The following is a 23,514-nucleotide window of genomic DNA, read 5'->3' on the forward strand; positions in this document are numbered from 1 at the left end:
TTACAAATCACCGCGCTGACTGTAGCTCAGTGGCCTCTGCATTCCCTTGGTGCAGTGGAACAAGTAGGGTCTTTGGAGCCAGAAGAATCTGGATTTGATTTCAGTGTTGCAACTTACTGCCTTTCTTATCTCGGCTCCATTATCCAGACTCTCTGTAAAATACCAGCTTCATAGGGAATTTTTTTCCATTGAAGATGACTTATGTGGGTTTCCTAATACAAGAGCAGGTACACACTAAGCATTTGATGATAACACTGGGTACCTGATATTATCTACAAGGACTGTGTTGTACTTCATTGTGATACCTCAGAGACTCAATTCCTATTTTACACTTAGGAAATATAGACACCAAGGGGTTAAGTAAGTTACATAAGGACATAAAGCCAATAGGTTGGAGGCAGTGATTCAGTGAATACATATGTTGCATTTAAAAGCTGTTTTTTGTTTTTTTTTTTTTTAAACCAGACCAAGCTCTCTCATATTATAGGAAACCAATCATGAATCCTGGGAATGTTTGTCAGCATATGTGCCTATTATTAAAATCCACAGTTTCCAAAATCCAGACTCTCAGAAGGCCTAACCTGGCCCATATGCACTGTACTTGCCCCTCTTCACTTCTTCTGAGTATCTGATCTATTGGGGGGAAATCTGTCATCATTAAGTTAGGAAACATATTAGTAAATTTTCTTGGAGGATATCTCAAAAACCATCAACACACTTTGCATTAAATGGGGATACATTGGATTTATTTTAGATCTGCAAGCTATTTTTCACCAATTTCTCTTATTTCATCCACAAACATTTGTTGATGTCTGTGTTCCAGATGATGTATTGGGTACTGGGAATTTATGCTTAAAGGATACTCTGGTGAAAAAGAAAGGTATCAACCAACAACTACAATTAGGTGAGATAAGTACTATGTTATAAATGACACAAAAGTCCCAGAAATAGCAAATTTGGGAAAGTATTTCAGAGTCAACATTTGAGGACTTAAGTGCTGCAGAAGAGCCGATATTGAGTCAAAGACCTTGGTAAAAACATTAACAATGCTAAGCAACTACTGAGGCATATTTACAGAAAATCTTCACATTTTATGTACTATAATTCAAACTCATGTTACTTTGATGAAAGTAAGATATTTAAGCATGAATGAAGTTAGAATGGTAAGGATAAAGTGGAAATATATTACAACATTATTATCATTAATTCTTCACTAAGAAATTAAACCAATGAACAGACTCTTCCTTTTAGAAAATTTTATGTTTTAATTTTTGGACACCAAAAAATGACTTACCTATAGATCCACATGAGAGAGGGAAATGTAGGTAGATGTGGTTCCTGGGACAGCCAAGGAGATCACTTTGAAAATGCTTGACTCATTCCCATTTGCCCTTGCAAGATATTCCTACATATTAGCTGGCCTGAAGCTTTCAGGCAATCTTTTTTGTACTAACTGAAGTGGTCTTTCTACAACCTTAGACTACCCAAGTCAAGCTATGAGCCATTTCTTTTATATTTATAAATTGCTGCTCTGAATATTTTTGCCTTTGAGTTATATGTCCTTAGATATAAAAAAATGGAAATTTAAATTAAAAGTTTTTTGTTTTTTTTTTTTTTTTTAGTCAGATGCACACTTTTTATATGTTGGCTAAAACTTAAAATGTAATGTATAGTGGAATGTGTGTGAACATTAAGGGAATAGCATTGGTACTTTAGGTCACTTACTGATGTCCTGAAACTAATCTATTTGAGATACTAGTTCTGCCTTTTATTTGTATCACAAGGCCATTAGAAGGAAAAATAATAGTTCTGCAAGCTCTGAGCATATGAGAGAGAAGTGCTTAATGGTAGCAGGAACTATCCTTATAATGGGTTTGGAGTTTAGATTCAAAGACACTTTGGTAATTGTCCCAATGACTATATGGTTAACAGTTTTACATATGAGTTAGAATCCAAGCATTTGGCAAGCATTTACTTGTATATGGAATGGCTGCTTGTGTTATATTTTATGAAGTATATCTTGGATTTGGGTTGGGGTTTGTTCAAAAAACTATAAATGGAAAACTTAACTTTGTATTATTTAGCCCCTGCTTCCAATAAACCTATCCCTTCTTTTATGTCACTAAATGTAGGATTTTCTTTGCATGGTTTAATTTTCCAACTTGTGCAATTTATGATAAATCCATTTTTCCTGACCTTTTCATGCAGATTTTCTATTTTTTCTTACACCTCATTAAATGATATTTTAGAAAAAAATTTTAAAAAATTAAAATTTTCCAGTGGTCTATGTAATAATCACTCATTACAATGGGTGATCGGAATTTTATTTCATAAAGCAACCTAATAAAATCATCATAAATAAAAAGTTTTGGAAAGTATTCTTAAGTATTAATAGTATGAATATTTTTAGTACTCAAAAAGTGTGATTTTTTTTGTTAAGGGGATATATTAACAAACTACTACTAATGTGATATTATCTTTTTGAATGTGGTAGTACTATCTTAAGAGTAAAGAAAAAATACTAGCAGTATACTTTATTATAACCTAATACATAAAATGACACTTGATATTCATAAAAATGCTATTCACCTTTTCTCTTATTAAGAAAAAAACAATTCTTTGTAGTTTAATACTAATCGCAAAGTAAGTAAAGTCTCTGAAAATAGCATACAAACAATAGATTTTAAATCAAAAATGTTTATTGTAAAAAAGGACCTTTAAAATTGTTTTTTAAAAAAGAAACATTGATCTCACAAATCTTCAGGTTGTTTATAGGCATCAGCTATAGACAACATTTCACTTTCATACAAAACTCATTCAATCATATAAAAATAAACACAAATTTACATTGACTCATCATCTATACAATTACTTTAAAAAGGCACTTGTAAAGGTACTGTACGGATTGCATTTGTTGTATGCATTTAAAATAGTTTAAGTACATTACTGAGTTTCTAAGAATCCTTTCTTGCACTTATTCCCATCTTTAATTAATTTTAGAAAATCATTAAAAATTATTTTAAAAGGTAAGACATAGAGCATGCACCAGGAATGTTCAAAGCTAGTCTTTCCCTCCTCCCCCAAGGTGCATACTCCTTATTGGCATAAACAAAAACAAAAACAAAAACAAAACACTCTCAGTACATTCTCCTGTGTTTTGTTCCTGTTCTTTTTTTTTTTCTTTCTCTTTTTCAGTATCTCTCTTAAAAATACAGTTTAAAGCATTACAGGTAATCAAAAAAGGCTTTAGTTCAACAATGATAACCAGACATCAGACATGTAATGAAGTAAACTTGGAATACTTTATAAGGCACCTGAGATAGCGTCTGGCAAATTCTCTTTCTATAGGAAATTCTATTACAAACTCTATTACAAAGCAATACTGTTCTTTTCAGTTGAAATGATTTGGCAGCAATGTAAATCTTTGCATTCTTTCTTAGTGAGAAAAGATGCAATGTGCTTCTTTGCTTCAGCTTTTGAAGAGAAAGATTCTTGTCTTTTATCCTCTCAATCTAGCTGTCAGTAAATATATAGTAATTTTAAACTTCACATGGAAAGGATTAACTTTGAACACATGGATTTTGTGCTCTTGCAGCTTTTAGTGTGTGTGTGTCTGTGTGTGTGTGTTTGTGTGTGTCTGTATGTCTATACACATTATTTGGTCAGTAAGCATAAGAGAAAATGCCTTTGGACTTTTATTTGTCGTTTGGAGTCGGAGTGAAGAAATGCATTCTGTTTGAGTAAACATTGATTGCGTAACTCAGTGTGCTACACAGCAGCCAGATTCCTCATGTTTGTGCAGAAGAGACATTCTGGAGAAGGTTTTGGAGCAGTTTTTGCACTGGTATTTCTTTACATCCGAGTGGGTCTGCAGATGAGCCCTCAGATTTGACCTGTCTGCAAATGCTCTGTTGCAGTGAGGGCAAGAAAAAGGCTTCTCCCCTAGGGGTGAGGGTGGGGGTTGAGAAAGAAAGACAGTCAGTGTTTTTAGAGGAAATGTAAAGTCAGATAACGTTTATGAGTAACAGTCACATTTTGTCAAAAAAGAACTTAATTAAAATTCCCCATAACAGATACTTATTTTCAGACCTGATCCTTTAAGATAAATTTGAATATTGTATTAAAAAATCACACCAAGAATATTGTTACTGCTGCCAGTCATGTAGAAATATTTCATGTAGTTCTAGGACTTTCACTTATTAAAGCTTTCTGCTTCAGCAGGTGCAGCTAATATTGAGCTCCTCCCAACATTTCCTAATAGTTCCCCTTTTCCCTCTTTCTATTATGACTAAGATTGGATAAATGCCTCGGCTCCCCGCAGGATGATTTTGTACTAGGAATAAAATATTCAGCAGCAAAAACCAAAACATAATAAAACAACGGGGAGTAAATTCAATTCTAACTATCCAACTTGCTATGGGGTGACAGCACAGCAAGAATGTAACCAGCTGAAAACTAAAGGCAAACCCCTCACCTATCTACCAAACCGGTTGATTAAGATAGCAACATCTGTGTTTGCTGAATATTGGGAGCAGTTTCACAGAGCACACATTCAAGTACATCTTTCCTGATTTTCTAACTGATCTTTGAGATCAGTTCTGATCTGAATCAGCTTCTGAATCTACTTTCCAAAGTCTAAATGCTGTTTGCAGTCTCTGGAGCAGAGCTTGTTAACAAGAAATGGAGCATTCTGCTCTAACAACTTTTTGAGTCATCAGGAAGTAGCTATACATGATCATCCATCATTAAAAACACTGTGTCACTACTTAATGCAAATTCAACGGCCAGCCCAGGGCTTCACTCTATCAGACAGCAACATTCCTGTCTGTGTTTTTCTCTTACCAGTGTGAGTTCTAATGTGTCCTTGAAGTAACCAGGGTCTGGAAAACGCCTTGCCACAGATCTTGCAGACACAAGGTAAAGTGTGGGTCCGAATGTGCATTTTAAGGGCGCCCAGGCTCACGTATTCCTTGTCACAGTATTTACAGCTGAAAGATTTCCTAGACTGGGCATCACAGTGCAACTGCTTATGTTTGGCCAGCCCAGAAAAAGTTGAATAGGTTTTATTGCATAAATTGCACTGAAACTTTTCAGCTTCAATGGCATGGGGGTCTGAGAGCTTGGATTGTAGTCTTTCCTCTTCATCACTAATGGGGCTTTCTGAGCCACTGTGGTCCTTGGATGAGGTGTCAGATGGAGGAGGGGGACTCACTCGCCCCAAGGATGAGGGGTATCCAGAAAGAGAAGAGAGGCCATTGGGTAGTGGGGAGTGGAATGGAGCTGCCGTAGTCCACACGGTAATGGGGCTGTACGCTCCCGAGCTGAGGATCTCTGGTTGTGGTATGACAGGCATGGGGTAGCTCTCATAGAGATATGGGGAAATAATCACTGGGGGAAAGAGAAGGAAAGGAAGGAAGATTAAAGATTAAGGCAAAAAAAATAACTTTGAAAACACACTAGGAAGCTACTTGCCAGCACAGACACACACGCACACACACACACACACACACCCAGGACTCTATGACGAAGTAAATCGACTCATTTAGGAAGACAGGCATTGGTAAGACATTTCATTTCCACCCTTGCTGCTACATGGTCACTGGGCTTTAATGTACATCTAATGTCCCTCCCGCACGCAGGTGTGACGGGAGCTGTAACATGCTGTGCGGTGCGGAGGTGCGCCAGGTGAGCGCCCACAGTCTCCGCCGAGGGGGAAACACCGCATATTCTTTTAAAGAGACCGAGAAGTCGTCTACCGTTTTCTGCATGAGCCCTGCGCGTGAGTACAAAGATACGCGCACACGAAGCTGCTCTCTGGAGGGAAGGAGGCTTCTTACGCAAAAAAGCAACGATTCATCATTTACGTGTTGTGCCGCTCATGCTCCGCGCGCTCGCTATGCGTCTACGTGCGGGCTTTCGGCAACGAAGCTGCAAGTTGAGTGAAGTTTTCCTTGTCAGTTAAGAGCCCCCAAAGTCTTGAATTAAGACTCACCCCGAGCGACCTAAAGAGTCCTAACTGTCTTTGGGGTACTGTTTGGGAGGAAAGGAGCTCTGTCTTCGCTTCCTTTGTGACACTATCGGAAGCGCAACGCGCCACGGGCCTAGGGACGGGCAGACGCCCGGCGGGTGGTGCTAGGCGGACGGAGGCGTCGCCTTCCTCAGGTCCACGTATCCACTGCTTTACCTGTGTGCGTGTCCAGTTCGCCGTAGTTGGGCTTCTTGGAGGCGTTGAAATGCTTCTTGACCAGGAAGGAGCGCGGCATCTTGCGGGCGGGCGGGCGGGCGGCGGCGGCGCGGATAACGGTCCGGGGCGGGCGCGGCGGGCCCTAGAGCATCGCGGCGCGGCTCGGGCTGGGGCCGCGCTCGGGTGCGGCGGGCGGACGGCGCCTCCAGTCGCCCGGCTCCTGCGCCGACTGAGCGGGGCTGGGCCGGGAGGGCCCTTTTCCTCGCCTCTGCGGGCGGGCGCCAATCGCCGCGGGGAGGCTCAGGTTTCAGCCCCGCCCCCGGGACGGCCGCGAACCGCGGAAGAGTGTGTGGCGGGGCCGGGCCGCTGCGGCGCAGGACGGGCGCTCCGCGGGGCTCCGGCGGGCCGGGGCCGGGCGCCCGAGAGGCTTGCGGGGAGGTCGTCCCGCCTCGGCCTCGCCAGGCTCCCTGCTCGCGGGGAGCCGGAGGGGTCCGGGCAGGCCCGGATGCCGGGGGGGGGACCTGCGGCCCGCCCGGCCCCGGGACCCCGACAGCCCGTGTTTGCAAGCGGCCGCGGCGGGGCTCGGCTCGCGCAGGGGCCCCGGAGAGAGGGGGTGGCGGCGCCCCGACCCCGGCCCCGGCCCCGGCCCCTGCGGCAGGAGGGCGCCCGGCCGCGCCCACGGCAGGCGCTTCCCGCTGGAGTCGGCGCGTCCCCCACTAGCGGTGGCGCCTGGAGAGAGGCCCCTGGCGGCCCCGAAAGCCCTGCCTGCCCCTCGGGGGAAGCGACGCGCCGGAGACGGGCGCTGCCGAGCACCGACGGGCCTTGGCCGCGTAGCTCCCGACTCCTACAGGCACACGCAGGCGCCGTCCTCCACGATGAGGGGCCCTGACAGGCGACGCCTCATGTGCAGCGCGTATCTGCTCTGTGTCCCTGTGACACTGTTCTCTTCAGCATAAAGTCATCGGCTCTCACCCCGCATCTGCCCGCTTCCTTCCCGGATTGCATTTCTAAACAAAGGATGCCACCCCGTCTACGGCGGGGTCAGAGTTCTGAGGAGCTAGTCCAGCAACCAGCAAAAACGCTTTGATTTTGTCTGTCTGTTTGTGATACTAAAATCTAGAAATCCTCCGAGGTGGCTAATTCTGAAAGTAAAATTTCAACCGTGCTTTCAAGCATCTCTGGCCTTTCGCACTTGTCTCCCTACCTTTTGCTTCAGAGACTAAGGAAAGAACAGATTTGCCACAAGCACCCTACCCTTGTTTCTAACAGGTGCTGGAAGAAAAAAAGTCAAAAAGAAAATAATAGTGGTGAAGTCAAGACTTGTAAGAGGAAAATGCATTGTCAGGCTGCATAACTTCTTAATCTTCGGAGGAGAAAACAAGTGTATGTTGTGGGTGCGTGGGTGGAACCAAAGGGGAGCTCACAAGTTTCTGAGCCAATTTCAATGATTCTGGCTTTTTTTTCTTCCAACAGTCATAATTTAAATGCCAAGGAAACAAATTTAGGTGAATCTTTACGTTAAAAGGAACAGTATTTGTAGCAGACAGGAAAATATGAATATGCATTAGATTTCCTCGCAAACTATAAACTAGAGAACAATTCAGGGCACGTTTTCTGAGCTTGCTACTTGCACCTGGTTTATTGGAACAGGAGTCCTTGCCTTCTCTGCTCCACTTCCTGCAAAAGGCACATTTTGTTAGAAATATAATATAGTTGAGGAAAACATAAATTCCTTTTATTTCTTCCTTTCACTCTATACAGAGTCTACTGACAGTAGCGAAGAGTGTTAGAGAACATTTTGGTATTGATTTCTGGGTAGTTATGACACAAGATAACCTGCTGAATGTATATTTTAAACATCCATTTAAAAAGTTTAACAGTAAAAAAAAAAACAAAGAAAGTTTAACAGGAATTCATTATGTTTGAATAAAAAAAACCTTGAATTTGGATTACAGATCCATAACGGATCAGAGTTTCCCACCACATGTCCAGGGGGGCTCCTCGCACATGACACAGATCAGAGTCAGAACATGTTACCGCACCTACTGGGATGAGCAGATAGTGTTCAGGATCGTGTCTGAGGCATGTCATTACACAGGTCTTCGTGGTAACCAGTCACACGTAGACCTGTGTGAGGTCTGGTCTGCTGTCAGGAGAGGGAGAGCCTGCGCGCTGATAGCATGAGTCAGACTGCACAGGTGCTCTGCTCAGACACAGCAGAGGGCATTTGGCGCCAGGACGCTGTGGTAAAAACCAAGAAGGGAAGTCAAGTCCCTGCCCAAAGGCCAGCTGCTAGGACCTCGCTAAGACAAGACGGAAGGTGCCTGTCCTGCAAGCCAGAGGGGATGATACAGAGAAGTTAGCTTTGGTCACTGGCTGAAAGAGTTGTCTTGCAAGGGACAGAAATCTTTGCTGAGACAATGACACAAGGTTTCAAATGTTTCTTCTGGACAGTACTAATCCCGGTGGGTTTTGCTAACACAAGAAATTAGTCTCGGGTTGACGTAATTAGGCTCATTGGAATAGTGAGGAAAGGTGCTTATCCTGAGATGTTAGTGTGTATGCAGCCCAGCGAGGGTGAAGCTAACGAGGACAGGTCACGCAGCACACAAGGCTCAACCCTAGGCTCCTGACAGCTGAATGTGGGGTGGAGAGAAATGGGGGAAGGATGTAGACTACTGCCTGTGGGCAGTTTCCAGCCTCAGTGGCTTGACTCCCCTGATGTTCAACATAATTCCATTATCATGGGGAAGGTGGGAGCTTAAAAATAGCAGACACGGTGGAGTGTACTAGATGGTCCCTCATGGGTCTTCTGTGAGGTGCATGGGATGTTAGAAACCCATGCAGTCTAATTTTTGAATTTTATTAGGATGTAACTTGATGTGACTTACCTGGCAATCCCCCATTTCCTTTATTATCTAAGAAGGTGACAAAGATAATTGGTTCAAAACTTTGAAAATTAAAGTTCTGGGTCCTCATGAGGGGGCCCTTCTCCACAGGCTCCCTTGTACTGATGGGATTTCTCCTGGAGACAGTTTTTTTCAGGAAAGATACATTCTTGCCTTGCCAGATGGGGAAACAAATTAGATTTATGAGGTTTAGGAATGCACCTCAGATTTATTTACTTTGCACAGAGATTTGTGTACATTTAGGTATTTAGGTATGTAGAAAACAGTGCGGACTGACTACTCAGTTTAACTCTAGCACCAGAAGAAACTGTGGCTTAACAGAGGCAAAAAAATCCCATCGTGTGCTGTGCCGTGTCTCCTAAAACGAATGGCCTCTCTTTCTAACTTTCGTTTTAGCAGGATTGCCCTGGGGTGGGCAGGGCAGGATTAAGTCCCTTGAATGGTATTCGGCTATGGAATATCATTAATTTTACTGTGGTATATGGAGAACAACCCAATACATTACTACTTTCTAAAACTGCATAGTAGCAAGGTGCTATATGTAACTTTGAAGTGTGAATGACAAAGACATGATGTCATCTCATGATTTGTAGATATCTGTATTTGTATTTATTTCCTAATATATTTGTATTTATATTCCTAATTCATAATGTAATTCAGCCTCAGGTAAGATAAATCAACCTGTAAAAGAGAAATATTTCCTTTTAGTACCTGGGTTTCTCTATCTGTAAATTATGTTTAACACTCTTCCCTTGTCCCTTTTACAATGATTTAGGGACAGATATTTTCAATATAAAAGGGAGAATAATCAGAGTAAGCATATGACTCTGCTTCTATATTCTGAGCTTCATAACAAGGAGTTAGACCCTTTTTCTCTGGGGATGTGGGTGAAACTCACACACTCACTCAACACACATGAGTTCATCTACTTAGTGATATCAACAGAGCCAGATGTGAAGGTGTATGTGTGTGTGCCCACACGTGTGTGTGTGTGTGTGTGTGTGTGTGTGAATTGGGGTGAAAAACAATAGCAAAAATGATATCAGGATGTCTCTCTGCTGCTAAAGAATTTCCATTATTTCCTGTGTGTTCCCAGGGCCACAGTCACCAGGTTAATAGACATTAGCATTGTGTGTCTGTCTGGAATTAGTTCTGATGCTATTTTCTCAGTAAGGCCAATCATATAGAGTCAGTAAGTATTTAAAATCACTTCTAACAGAAAACCCTGTTTAACATGGGACCAGCATTCTGATGAGATTTATTTTGTGTCAAATCACTTGGGTTCATAATCTTATTTCTAGTTATGGTTTTATAATCCCATTTCCCTTTCGGTGGCTGTAAGATATTAATCTCGTCAATGTTCTATTTGTACTTTGTGGAAAGTGTTGATGATCTTATCTGTTAGATGAGCAAGAAACACTTGAGACGTTATCTGTATTTTATGCAACAGCTCAGACATGTGTGGTGGCATAGAGACACCTATTGGTCAACTTTTGAAAACACATTGCTTTCTTTTTCTGGTAGTCTTTTCCATAACTTCTTAACAAGGTCTGCCACCTTGTGGAAAATGGGTGATTTGACTAGAGTGAGAGCCTTGAGTTCATCTCCTGTTGTAATTGCCACAGTTTCAGGTGAATGGCATTTAAATGTTGAATTTTTAATTAAAAATGACTTATGTTGTTTGTAGAAACAAAAACAATACCACAGGACAAATTACATTGGCTTTTCAAGATAGATAAGTAAAGGAAAGGTATGGTGTTCTTCAATCTGTGCAGTTACGAAGAAAGAGGTAGGCAAGAATAACAGTATTATATTCAAAACTTAGTAAGCACGTCCAATGACTTATTCCCTCTATTCTCATATGATCTCTACAAAGTAGAGTTTTGAGGGTGGAGAACAAGTCATTCCAGGAACATTCAAAATGAAGGGAATGCAGCCAGGGACTTCTGCTCTGTGGGCCTGCCTGCAGGGTTATGCACCTTGTTGCTGGGCTCTGCTACACCACTGGGGTTTGTAAGGTAGGCTAAAGGCACCCAGTACTAGGCAGTTTGTGAACTTGTGGGTAATGATACTAGCTACCATTTGTGAGTGTTTAATGTGAGCTGGCTGCTGTGCCACATATTCCATGCATATTGTCTTAATTAATCCCCCACAGTGGCTAATCCTGCAAAGTAGATATTATCATCCCTGTTTGCAGATGAGGAAATGAAGACGCAAATGAAATACCTTGGTCAAATCACACTGCTGGAAAGGAATAGGTGGAAGTGGTTCTGTTTCAAATCCTATTTATCACTACTTTGTTATGACTATAATTTCCCACCATAGGAGTGAATTAGATTCATGACCACCTGCAAAACATGGCCTCATTGAAAATTTACTTTCCTACTTTCTTCCCCACTCAGAGAATACTTACACATGGAGTTTAGAATCTATGGTGTGGAGCTTCTATTTCCATGTCCATTTCATTCCCTACCATCTCTGCTGTGTCTCCCTTTCTACCTAAGTAACACCAGATCATGGTTGCTTGATTTCAGACTTGATACTGTTTACCTACAGGTGTTGGGTGTGACTTCTGTGAAGACACTTGGACTAGAATCCTCAGTGTTTGAGTAGCTTCCATGGTCTCTTGGTCTCCCAAAGAAGGAAGCAGCCCTAATCATTCATTCTAATTCTATAAACATCATGTGGTTTTTCAAAGCTGGAGGTGATGACCTTTGTTACCTCAGTCTTTAATGGGAATATGTGGGGGAAATAAACCCATAGATAAAGAATCACTATGTACAAACATAATGGAGGCGTTCTACCATCTGGAAGGGTCTCTCTCCGTGTGTGTGTGTGTGTGTGTGAGTGAGTGAATGTACATGTGTCATACGATTACCTTGCTCCCAGCATGAGCCTCCATAGGTTCGTGTGTGAGTGAGCATGTTTTCTAGGATAGGTTGGTCCACATTAGTTTGTAAGCAGGAATTGAGGCCCTTCCTCCGGGAGAACAGGGAGCCAGGCTTGGCAAGCTTGATTTTTTAAGGACCTGTCACTCCAGTGTATCTTTGACTAAGCACCCCAGGATGCTGATGCTATGGATCAGCTAGGGTGGAGCCTGGAAAGTGAACCTGAAATATGGATACACTAAAATGCTGTTAATCTTTACAGGGTAGACAATACTTCTTTGGAATCTCTGAGGCAGAGGCGATTAAAAAAAAAGGTGCACGGGTTGGCTTGTGAGAGTACTTGCCATACCTGACAGTGGGACACTATGAAGTGTTGATACGTACAGGGGACTAGGGCATTAGTTGTAGTGGCTCCCATGCCAAGAGGTATTAGTAGTGGCTGAGATGTGTATGGTTACCACTGGAAGTGGAGGTGCTGCCCTATGAGAAACAGGGCCTGACAGATACTGTGATTCTCAGCGTAGTAATGGAAGTGTCTATAGGGGGTAGTTATTCCTTGTGGAAAAGGTGCCTGGCAACACATTTCAGAGAGAGATTGGAGTAATAGGGGGAGGCACTCTACATATTCTACATGGAAACTGAACACTTGTCCTGAAGACCATGAAGGATAGCTTTGTGGAACTCCCAAATGACTTTCCGGGATGTTCAGGTCCTGAGTCATTGGGAAGGAAACACAGGTGTAACTTATACACTGAGATAAGGACAGTTGAGAGTGAGTGACCAGTTAGCAAGAGTGCACTAATATCACTGCTCACATGGACTCCGAGTCAGAAATTCCCTCTCTTAGTGCCTTGTCTCTTCCTTTGCCTCAGATCGAGTCATCAACATATCTACCTGGACATTAAAATAGAAATGCTTTGAAATAGCAGACTGCAAAACTTTCCAAGACAATTTAGAGAAGCACACTCTAAATTATGCTATGTTTATGATTATCTCCCTAATTTAGGTCTTGGTTCACAAACTTGGTGTGCCTTTTTCCAAAAGTGTACCTCTGTTAGAGAACACAGATTTATGAGAGCTTTCCAGTCATCTGCAAGCACTTTGTTACTTTTCACTTCCCCAGAGAAATGGTTCTCACCACCAGTCAAACTAGTTATAGCATTTGTAAGCCCCCAGAAAATAGATCAAGAGCCTGGTCAGGCAGACCCTTGTGGGTATTTGGAATCACCACTGGTGAATAGATAGAAATATCTGGATTTTTGCCTAGACAGAAATGTCATTTCATACACTGTGATTTTTTTAAGGAGACATTTTGCTAAATCATACTATGGCTGTTTAAAAAGAAACAAATCTCTTACACACACACAGTGAACTTTTCTAGAAGTGCTCTTTGGGTTTGCCTTTAAAAATTAAAGTCTTACCTAAAACCAGTATGATAATGGGAAATAAAGATAAGGGTCACTAAAACCAGTATGATAATGGGAAATAAAGATAAGGGTCACTTATCCCTTTGGACCTTAATACCCTGTCCTTGATTACAAACCTTTTGCTGGCACCAAAGGACAATCGGTCCCTATTGACCAATTGACAGGTAAAGCAGCCACCCAGTGTAGGTAGCAGCAGAAGAGGATTAAGATCTAACACTTGGGGATCCCTGGGTGGCTCAGCGATTTGGCGCCTGCCTTCAGCCTAGGGCATGACCCTGGAGTCCCAGGATCAAGTACCACATCGGGCTTCCTGCATGGAGCCTGCCTCTCCCTCTGCCTGTGTCTCTGCCTCTCTCTCTCTGTCTCTCATGAATAAATAAATAAATCTTAAAAAAAAAAAAAGATCTAACACTGAAGTCATTGTCAATGTAACTCTTGCCAGCAGTTAGAACTAACAGGCTGATTGCAGAAGTGGAAGCCTTTCTAAGAACTGGGCTGCTGGGTTCCTTTGTCATTGCGTATCCCCCAACAGAGATGTCTTCCTGCCCTCTCCTGCAAAGCCACACAAACTCAAACTCTATTGAGGGACGGAATTCATTATTGCAATTTCAAAGAGAAGGCTGAAGACACCATGAATCATTTGAAAGTGATTATGGACGAAAGGGCATGAGAATAATCCTAAACTTTCAAATTCTCTTGAATCTTTGGAATTACATTGATGATGAGTGAAACATGATCCAGAACTAGCAAATATCCTTTAGAGAAGTGTAAAGGGATTGGAGTCTTAAGAGGAAACTGAGACAGAATAAAATCATAGACTGGTAGAGCTGGAAACCTTAGCTATTGAGTGCAATACTTTCTCTTTATTTTTTGGCCAAGGAGGGCAAGGAGAGGCTTGCTCAAGGATGTGAACCTTCTAAGCAATACAAGGGATTAGATCTGCAATATGCTGACTTCTAGTATAAGGCACTAGCAGACAGCAGTGCTAGCAGAGGTATGCCTGCAGCAGGTTGTCTTTTATTCTGAAATATATTTGATCAGCTTCTGCAAACTCTCCTGAAGGCCTTTAAAGAAATCACATAGAAAGAAGGAATAGATCTCTATTTCCAAACTCTGGTGAAATTAATACCCTGTCCTGTCTGCTTTCCTCCATTTATGAAGTAGTCCATATTTAATTTTGGTTCTCATTCTTATACTTCCATACTTGGTGCAGAACTACATCAATAGATGACCTTGTGCTATATTGAAGATTGTTGAAAACTGCAGATATTTCTTAAAATGACAACTGCACTTTCACCTTGAGAAATATCAGCTTACTGAGGGAAAGAAAATGACAGAAGTTTCAAGATGATTTGGTTTCAATAATTTTGCACTGAAGTGCTAAGGAAGATGTTTAAGCCACATCACCCCAAATGAAATATCCTTCTGTGTAAGGAAGAACTTACCATGAAAGGATGAAGTGTTCAACATGATGTCCCGCCCCCAGTTTTGGGTTATCTCTTTATGATTAACTGAAGAGTGAATTCCCCTTAGCTATAAGCTATGATTTTGGAACAGCTTAGTTGGTCTAAACATGATGGCCTTAATTCTGACCTCCAAATATTAGGAATATGATGGTGTTCTCAGAGATGGGTTCTAAGTTCTTTAGTCTGTGGCACACTACAAAGCCACCAAATAAATCTGTGACCATTAAGGAACAGGGAATTTGCCAAGCAGCTGTGGGGCAAGTTCTCTAATTGACTAGAGCCCGTTCCCTGCCAAATCCCTCCTGGAGAGACCGTGGGAATGCCACTACTGGGCACAATACAACAATCCTGTCTCCGCAACATACAACAAACATTTCCCTCATTTCTAAGGATGATAGTGAATATTTATCAAGTTATGATAAGGAAGAAAAATGAAAGATATTCATGGTAGCCAGTTATCTTTAAACATGTAGGCTAGGGCAAAGCACCTTTGTATAGGGATGACTCAGAGCCAAATTGTCCATATCATTCCCACCACATAAATCAAAGTGACTCTTTTATCTGTCAGCGTAGAGACTTTATACTGGAGGACAATCGCCCATGAGCCTCAGGACAGTCACTGATTTGACAGTGATGTTGAAAACTAAGACGACTCAGCATGAAATGCCTGGGTAATGACAACAGGATTAGGTATCAGTGTGCCGAGAATGGGTGTGGCCTGTAGGACAGCTGCCAGAACACAGAACACAAAAGAAGACCTTTCCTGGCTCTGCAGTTATTAGCTTTTCTGAGGACACTGGCTGGAAAAATAACTGAGCTAGAATATCTATAGATCTTACTCTCAAATGGAATGCAAACTGAACAGCTGTAGACTGTCCTAGGCAAATTAAATTTACTGAATAGTAAATGGTCCTATGTATTAGGTAGTTCTCTTTTGAAAATAAGATTGAGTTGCTTTTATTTTTCTTTGTACTTGGACTAGAAACGTTAGCTATTTCCACCAGCAGTGAGTCAATGGATTCCAAAATAATTTTTTTCTAAAAAAGGTAATAATCTGGAAATTTTAGGAAGTGTTATGCTCTTCATCATCATCATTATTTCCTCATAAGAGCACTTAAATTGTATAATTTCAAGATATTTCACCAGATAAGCTTATAGTCAATTCAGGTAGATGAACCTCTCAAATGAAGCATCAGCATGATTGTTAGTACATTTATATGAAGGACAGCTCAATTTTTGATTTGGAAAGGAAAATTTAAAATGATTTATTATAAACCATATTTCTTATAGGCAACTTAATATTTCTTATTCTGTATCAGCCTAGGGATTAAAAAAAAAAGAAAGAGGAGGTAAATAAAAATACTTGAAGAGTATTTCTCCTGCTTTGTCCCACCAACTCTGTAGAAAGACCCCCCTTCTCAGGTTTCACCCAGCTCCTGCCTGGAATCCTCAGGGTACCTTGGCCCTCACCCATCTTGGCAGCCATGTTAATGTCAGTCTCCTTTCCTGGCCCTGAGTCAGGCCTCTCGTAGTCACCAGAGCTGCTGAACATGTGATGCCAGTTATCAATGCTGTCACAAAACTTCCATGAAGTCTCTGGAGGAGAATGTTCCCTCTGGCTTCCCTTTCAAATGCAGATACATCTTCCTCAGACTCAGGTGTCTGTGCCCCAAAGTGCTCCAGCCCTCAGTAGGGAGAGAAACTCTTATAATCCCAGACTTCTTCTGTTCTCAGCTACACAGATCTTTGAACACAGCACCTGCATGGCCTTAAGTTCTTTCTTACACAGTTTCCTACTTTTTACTTATGCTTTATCTTAGTCCCCCTTTCTGGAACCTAGGACCAAGAAGTGAGGCCATGGAAGCTTATTCAGAGTACAGAAGTGACAAATATATGATCAATGCAAACTGTAGAGAGCAAAATGGAGTGTCTCATGTCAAGCAGGAGCCTGTGTCAAGCAGGGGCCTGTGTCAAGCAATGACACAAGCAGTTAAAGGTACTACAGCTAGGAGATATCACCAGGACTAGTGTCAGCTGACGCCCCAGAACCGATAAGAAGCAGAGCCAGAGGAGATCCACAGATCAAAGACAGATTAAATCCCTTTCAAAAGGGAGGATTTGGGCAACAAACTGTCAGACTCCTCAGACATGATCCTTCTACATCTGACCGCTTCAAAAAGGCAACTGCCACCAAAGGCTTTGCTAGATTGACCAGAGCTGACCTGGACAAGACCGAGGTCTTATCTCAACTGCGTGTCCACAGACTGACTTCACATTTGGTTCATTAACTTCCTAAACCCTTCTGTTATCTTTTTTTTTTTTTTTTTTCAGGAGGAATCAAAGGTTTATTGCTCTGGGTTAAACCAGTGGAGACAAGACCGAAGGGGGAGGGGGACACAGGAAGTGGGTAGACATTTCCTTCCCTTCTGGAGTCCAAGGACTCTGGGAAACTGACCAATGCATTCCAGATCTGCTGATCACCTACTAACGGGCTACACCTTCAGTGAAATCTGAGGTGCCTGCCCCCCTTCCGTTATCTTGTTTGTTATGTGGTTTGTCTTATGTATGCTGTGTGAGAAACCAAGTTTGATCACATGGCGAAATGTCATTGAGTTTGGAATCCTGAACCTGCCTTATAAATGTGATCACCTTTGCGTTATGATTGAATAAAGTTGACATTGTGGCAAGACACAACTTGTGAGTGTGCTTTCACAGCACATTTATGACACCAACTTTTCTCTTTGACACTGAGCCAGTTGTCTTCAGATTTGCAACCTTTGATTCAGTTTTCTCTGGAAGGCTTCTTGGTCTTTTATGGAGATAGACACCTGATAGACACCCACCCAATAGACATTCCCTGGTGGTTGAATGCCATGATGAACATAACCTAGGTCCGTCAGGTCAGGAAATCCTGTTACATATAGATTAAAAAACTGAGAGCTATTGCTGGTTGGTGAGCACCCAGAAGAGTAGACCCTCCCCTTGTCACACCAAACCACATCAATAATGCTTCCATGCCCTGCATCTCTGGGATTAATGGAGGTTAAAAACTATACACTTGTTTCCCCTTTACTATTTTTCATCACTAGACATTCTGAAAGATAATACAGTTATCCACACAGCCATATGGGCACCGCTTATAGTTTATCTGAACCATTTTCTTTTTTTTTCTTTTCTTTTATTTATGATAGTCACACACAGAGAGAGAGAGAGGCAGAGACACAGGCAGAGGGAGAAGCAGGCTCCATGCACCGGGAGCCCTACAGTGGGATTCAATCCCGGGTCCCCAGGATTGCGCCCCGGGCCAAAGGCAGGCGCCAAACTGCTGCGCCACCCAGGGATCCCTCTAAACCATTTCCATCTGAAAATGAAGAGGTGCAAATAGGGATGAAGGTGGATTGTACACTCAGTTTTATGTAGAAGTAGTTTTCAAGTTGCATAGACTTTCAACTCTTCCTTCCTTCCCTTTTTACTTTTCATTTCTTTTTTTTCTCCTTTTGTTGTATATCCTTAGAAGCATATACATATTTATGGAGCTCCTGGGTGGCTCAGGTGGTTAAGTATCTGACTTTGACTCTTGATCTTGGCTCAAGTCATGATCTCAGGGTCACGAGATACAGCACTGTGTTGCATGGGGCTCCTCGCTCAGCAGGCAGTCTGCTTGAGATTTTCTCCCTCTCTCTCTGCTCCTCCCTCTGCTCACACTCTTTCTTTCTCTAAAATAAATAAATCTTTTTTTAAAAGCACATACATATATATAATATACATAACATATAATATATAAAACATATTTTTCAATAAACACTTATTGAGTGCCTACATTGAACCAAGATCTGCACTGATTATATTTATGAATCTTACTTAAATCTCACAGCAATTCTCTAAGACAGGTATAATTTGTCACTTTACAACTGATACCATGGAGACCTAGAATTCACATACATCGGTAGTTGTTCTAACTCTAAGTCTACTATTTTTTTAGATGATATTAGCAGAACAGCCATTTATCGACCTCCAATTATTTGTAAATCGGACAATTAAAGCCCTTATACAGGTGGATTAATTGTGTTTGGGTAAGGATATCATAAATAATAACATGACATAGTCTAAATGCCCATTAAATCATGCAGTTTCAGAGTTCTGTAATGATTGTAGACCTCAAAGTTCAATAGGATTGGATTTGAATAGTAACTAGTGTTACCTGCTGGCTGACCTCAGGCTAATTATTTAAATTTCATTTACTCACTGGTGAAATGGAAATGTTGATGATTATCTTGCAGCGTTGTTCTGAGGACTTGAGATGAATTCTAAAGTGCTAACTATAGTATCCAGCATATAGAGGTAATAAAAAGAACTATCCTTTATTAGGTGCTTACCATGTGCGAGGTGCTGTGCTAAGCAATTGAACAGGTTTTATTTTATTTAATTCTCTCACAACCTCTTTAACTCAGACCTGATAAATTCGCATTTTGCACATGGATTGCCCACATAATCACCCATAGGTCCTACAGACAAGAGTCAAATGCAGTTAGCCTGGCTCTAGAATCCTTGCTTTCATCTATTTTGTTCTAGAGCTTCTCCTACTACAAGACCTCTAGCAGAGGAGTTGAATTAATGATAGCTCTTGTTGTTAGTAATCATCTGACACCTTTAAATGACATCATTTTTTGTTAAAAAAACATTTTTAAAAGAAAGTAAAATCTAACAACTGCAGCTATATTTCAGAAACATTGTTGTTGACCTTTGTTGCTATAATTCTAAGGTGACCCTTAGTATCTTTTTGTTTAGTTTTGCTTTGAAGCATCTTAAGAAATGTTGAGGCAGAAGCAATTCTAAGACTTCTTTTAAATAAGGTCATACCTCTACTCTTGCTGCTGTTAGTTCTTATATTGGTGTTGTTTATTATACTGCATAAGAGGGCAGTGGATCTGAGCCAAGGTAAGCTATTGGGACCTTCTGTCACTCTCCAGCCAAAATTTAACAGTACAGTAGATCCTTGTTAAGACATGACTCATCTGCAGATTTAGATACACTGCCAGTCAACCTAAGTCTTCCAAAATTAACAAGGACACCTGCCAGAGTCTCAAATTATATGGTTAGTCTATAATACAGGCATTAGTCTTATTTCTTGGGACTACAGTTATAAAATATGAAGGTGTTATAACTCTGAGTGCATTGCTGGAATTGAGTCTGCTACGCAATGGCTTAAAACATATTGAAAAGCATCTGACTGAGGTAAATGGAGTGTGAGAGGGAAGAGATAGATATAATTTCCCCTTTACCCTTAACCTTCAAGGATGGCTACCTGGAATCTATACATTCTGTACAAGCATATGTACTGGGCTTTAGAAAGCTTGATTTATATACTAGGATGTGCAAGACCATGTGCTAAACACTGGGGGAACCATTTTGAGCAAAACAGACAGAGCCCTGGGCTCATGGAGCTTATGGTTTAGAGAAGAAAGGAGGACTTATTGCTCCTAAAAATATGAACTAGAGATAAGGGGAATTGTAATTCAACAAAATCATTTATCAAGAAATCAGTTCTTCTTGGAAATCAGGATACTTCTCTGTTGAAGTGATATTTGTGCAGAGTTCAGAAGGTTGAGTAGATATTAGCTAACTGTAAAGTGTTGGGGGAAGACATCCCAGGTACAAGGAATAATAAATGGGTGGGAACCTAAAGAGGCCCCTCTGTTAGCCCAGAAGGGACAGAGTAAAGTATTGCAAAATGAGGCTGAGGAGGAGAGGCTGAGTCTAGCAGGCTAGCGTTGGCCATGTGGAAGGCAGCATCTTTATTCAATGATAAATGGGAAGATCATGGGGGAAATTTTGTGTGTAAACATGTATGTTGACATTTTATTATAAATATTCATATTTAGAAATAAACCATCTTTCAAGCAGTCTAAATTGATTAAATATAAAAAGTACTCAATCTTACTACTCTTCTCCAGTCCCATTGCTCTGAGGCTTCAGTGTTTATTATTTCTTGTAAATTGTTGGAAGTTCTCTCCGTGAGTTCAAATAATACTCATGGATTTATTCATGTTAAGCAGTATCTATTGGTTCCTCATCATGAACGCTGTGACTGAAAGGTCAGGGCGTTACTCCTTTACCCACCAATTTTAGATGTTGGATTTTAAATTTTGATTTTTTATTTGTTTTATAACTTTATGTCAAAACTTAAACACAGTCTTGATTTTATAATAAAATTTAATAGGTAGAGGGATTCTTTCCACTTCATTCTTCAAGGTTGTTTGGGCTAGTCTAGGGCCTTTCCATATAAATTTTCTTAAAAAGCTCTTTTGTGTCTATCAAAACCTTGTTGGGCTCTGAGACTGAATCTTGGTTCCCTAGGTCCATATCCTGGTTCAGAGGATGTACATGGAAAGCCTCCTCTTAATCCCAGTTCCTGGCTGCCCTGGATCCTGCTCTCCCCGGAGGTCCTTAGCCTGGCTAGCCAAGAAATGCCTCTTACTAATTACCTGGTTGCTTACTGAACCAGGCAGAATGTATATAGTAGCTGACAGCACTTTGCTGCACCTATATTCAAGTCGTCCTCAGAAACCACACTAACAAACCCACTAGTTATCTCTTCAGCAGCTTGGAGTCTTGACTCAACCAATATGGTTCAAACCTATAAACAAGTAAGGCCCTGTATTCTTTACTGGAGACAGAGAGCTTAAGACCCTGATTGTAGGAGCTTATCTTAGGACAAGGAGAAGGGACTATGGGCATGCACTTATACCAGCTTTCAGTACATGCCCATAGTGTCTTTTTCCTGTCTTAAGAAAACTTCCTGCCACCAGGGCCTGATTTTTGCTTCATTCTGGTGTTAAGACTCCATCAAGAAGAAAACATGGGGCATATGTTATATATATGTTTACCCAGGCACATGTTCCATCTTTCCTTATGAATAATCATAAACTTTCCCATCCTTTTATTGACATGTATTCAAAGATCCTTTAGATTTTTCTCCTGTCTATGTAAGTCTATTCCAATACTACATGGGTTCTTTCAATCTGTACTTATTGGAATTCTTTTATTGTTCATGTATGTTTGTTATAAATGCTTTACCAAATACAAAACCAGTCAATCTAATCCAAGCACATGTACTATATTTACTCTTCAATTGGACTTAATAGAGAACATACATATATCACTTTTAAGCTTCTCACCATTTATATAAGTTCTCAAGGAACCCTAAATATAAATAATAGTGAAAGGGAATAGAAGGGAAGGGAGAAGAAATGGGTAGGAAATATCAGAAAGGGAGACAGAACATAAAGACTCCTAACTCTGGGAAACGAAGTAGGGGTGGTGGAAGGGGAGGAGGGCGGGGGGTGGGGGTGAATGGGTGACGGGCACTGAGGGGGGCACTTGACGGGATGAGCACTGGGTGTTATTCTGTATGTTGGCAAATTGAGCACCAATAAAAAATAAATTTATTATTAAAAAAAGGAACCCTAAGTAAAAAATATATATATATTCATACCTAGCAATGAGGGACTTGATGGACCCAAAGCAGACAAGCCAGTCACCTGGGTACCAAGACACATAAAAACATAAAGTTGATCAATATCAACTTAATATCAACATATACATCAATATCAATATCAACATAAAGTTCCTCAATACTTTGAGGAAAAATTATTGATCAAAGTGGGAAATAAAGGAAATTTTCAACATGTAATGTTGGTGGGCCCTGCTCCTGGGCTACCAGGGAAGCTATACTTTAACATCTTACCCCTGTTAAAATGACAAGGCAAAAAGCCTCAGAGCATCAGCTGTATCTTCCCTGAGTACACACTGAAGCTTCTGCTTCATTAAAAAACAAAACAAAACAAAACAAACAAAAAACAAAAGGGAGCACTCCAAACATAAAGATAAGAAAAACAATCTCCATGGTCCCCGTAAGATTAATGACATACAGTCTTGAACACAATAAAAGTTTAGGATAAAGTCTGTAATTTTCTCAAATGTCCTTTGTCATGATGATTTGTGTAAAAAAAAAAAACTTGCTGGGATTTTAAAAGGAATTGTATTAAACCTATAAATTAATTTGGGGAAAATTGACATCTTTACTATACTGAGACCTCCAATCCGTGACCATGGTACATCTCTCTATTTATTTAGGTCTCCTCTTATTTGTTTTGACCCTGAAAATTAGACATAATTATTAATGTGTTATGAAGTTAATTCTTATTTATATTTGTCCAAATATTTACCAATTTTTTGTGGTAATAATAATCACCCAAATGAGAACAAACTGTGGCTATTTACTCAGAGTTTGCTGTGGAAAGGGAGTCAGTCAGTATCACTTAGAGTTGCCAGATACTTGGGATCCCTGGGTGGCTTAGCGGTTTAACACCTGCCTTTGGCCTAGAGCCAAATCCTAGAGACCCACAATAGGGTCCCCATGGGCCCCCTGCAGGGAACCTGCTTCTCCCTCTGCCTGTGTGTCTGCCTCTCTTTCTGTGTCTCCCATGAATGAATAAATAAAATCTTTTTTTTTTAAGATTTATTTATTTATGATAGACATAGAGAGAGAGAGAGAGGCAGAGACACAGGAGGAGGGAGAAGCAGGCTCCATGCCGGGAGCCCGATGTGGGATTCGATCCCGGGACTCCCGGATCGCGC

At 41.1% G+C, this 23,514-nt stretch overlaps 1 protein-coding gene across 4 annotated transcripts; it reads right to left on the bottom strand.

Annotated features, from left to right (window-relative positions):
• Positions 1–2,681: 2,681 nt before the first annotated feature.
• Positions 2,682–6,416, bottom strand: SNAI2 (snail family transcriptional repressor 2). Of its 4 annotated transcripts, none has more exons than XM_025477696.3 (3): positions 6,185–6,416; positions 4,843–5,388; positions 2,682–3,942 (listed from the first exon to the last, which is right to left on the bottom strand). In XM_025477696.3, the coding sequence occupies exons 1-3, from the start codon at positions 6,261–6,263 to the stop codon at positions 3,761–3,763; spliced, it is 807 nt and encodes a 268-aa protein (XP_025333481.1). In that variant the 5' UTR covers positions 6,264–6,416; the 3' UTR covers positions 2,682–3,760. The 4 variants fall into 4 exon arrangements, with proteins under 4 accessions (XP_025333481.1, XP_035564276.1, XP_035564274.1 ...); XM_035708383.2 differs by lacking the exon at positions 6,185–6,416 and adding an exon at positions 5,993–6,161; XM_035708381.2 differs by lacking the exon at positions 6,185–6,416 and adding an exon at positions 5,865–5,998.
• Between the last annotated feature and the right edge of the window lie 17,098 nt (positions 6,417–23,514).

The sequence above is a fragment of the Canis lupus genome, chromosome 29, assembly GCF_003254725.2.
Source record: "Canis lupus dingo isolate Sandy chromosome 29, ASM325472v2, whole genome shotgun sequence".
Classification (NCBI taxonomy): Eukaryota; Metazoa; Chordata; class Mammalia; order Carnivora; family Canidae; genus Canis; species Canis lupus.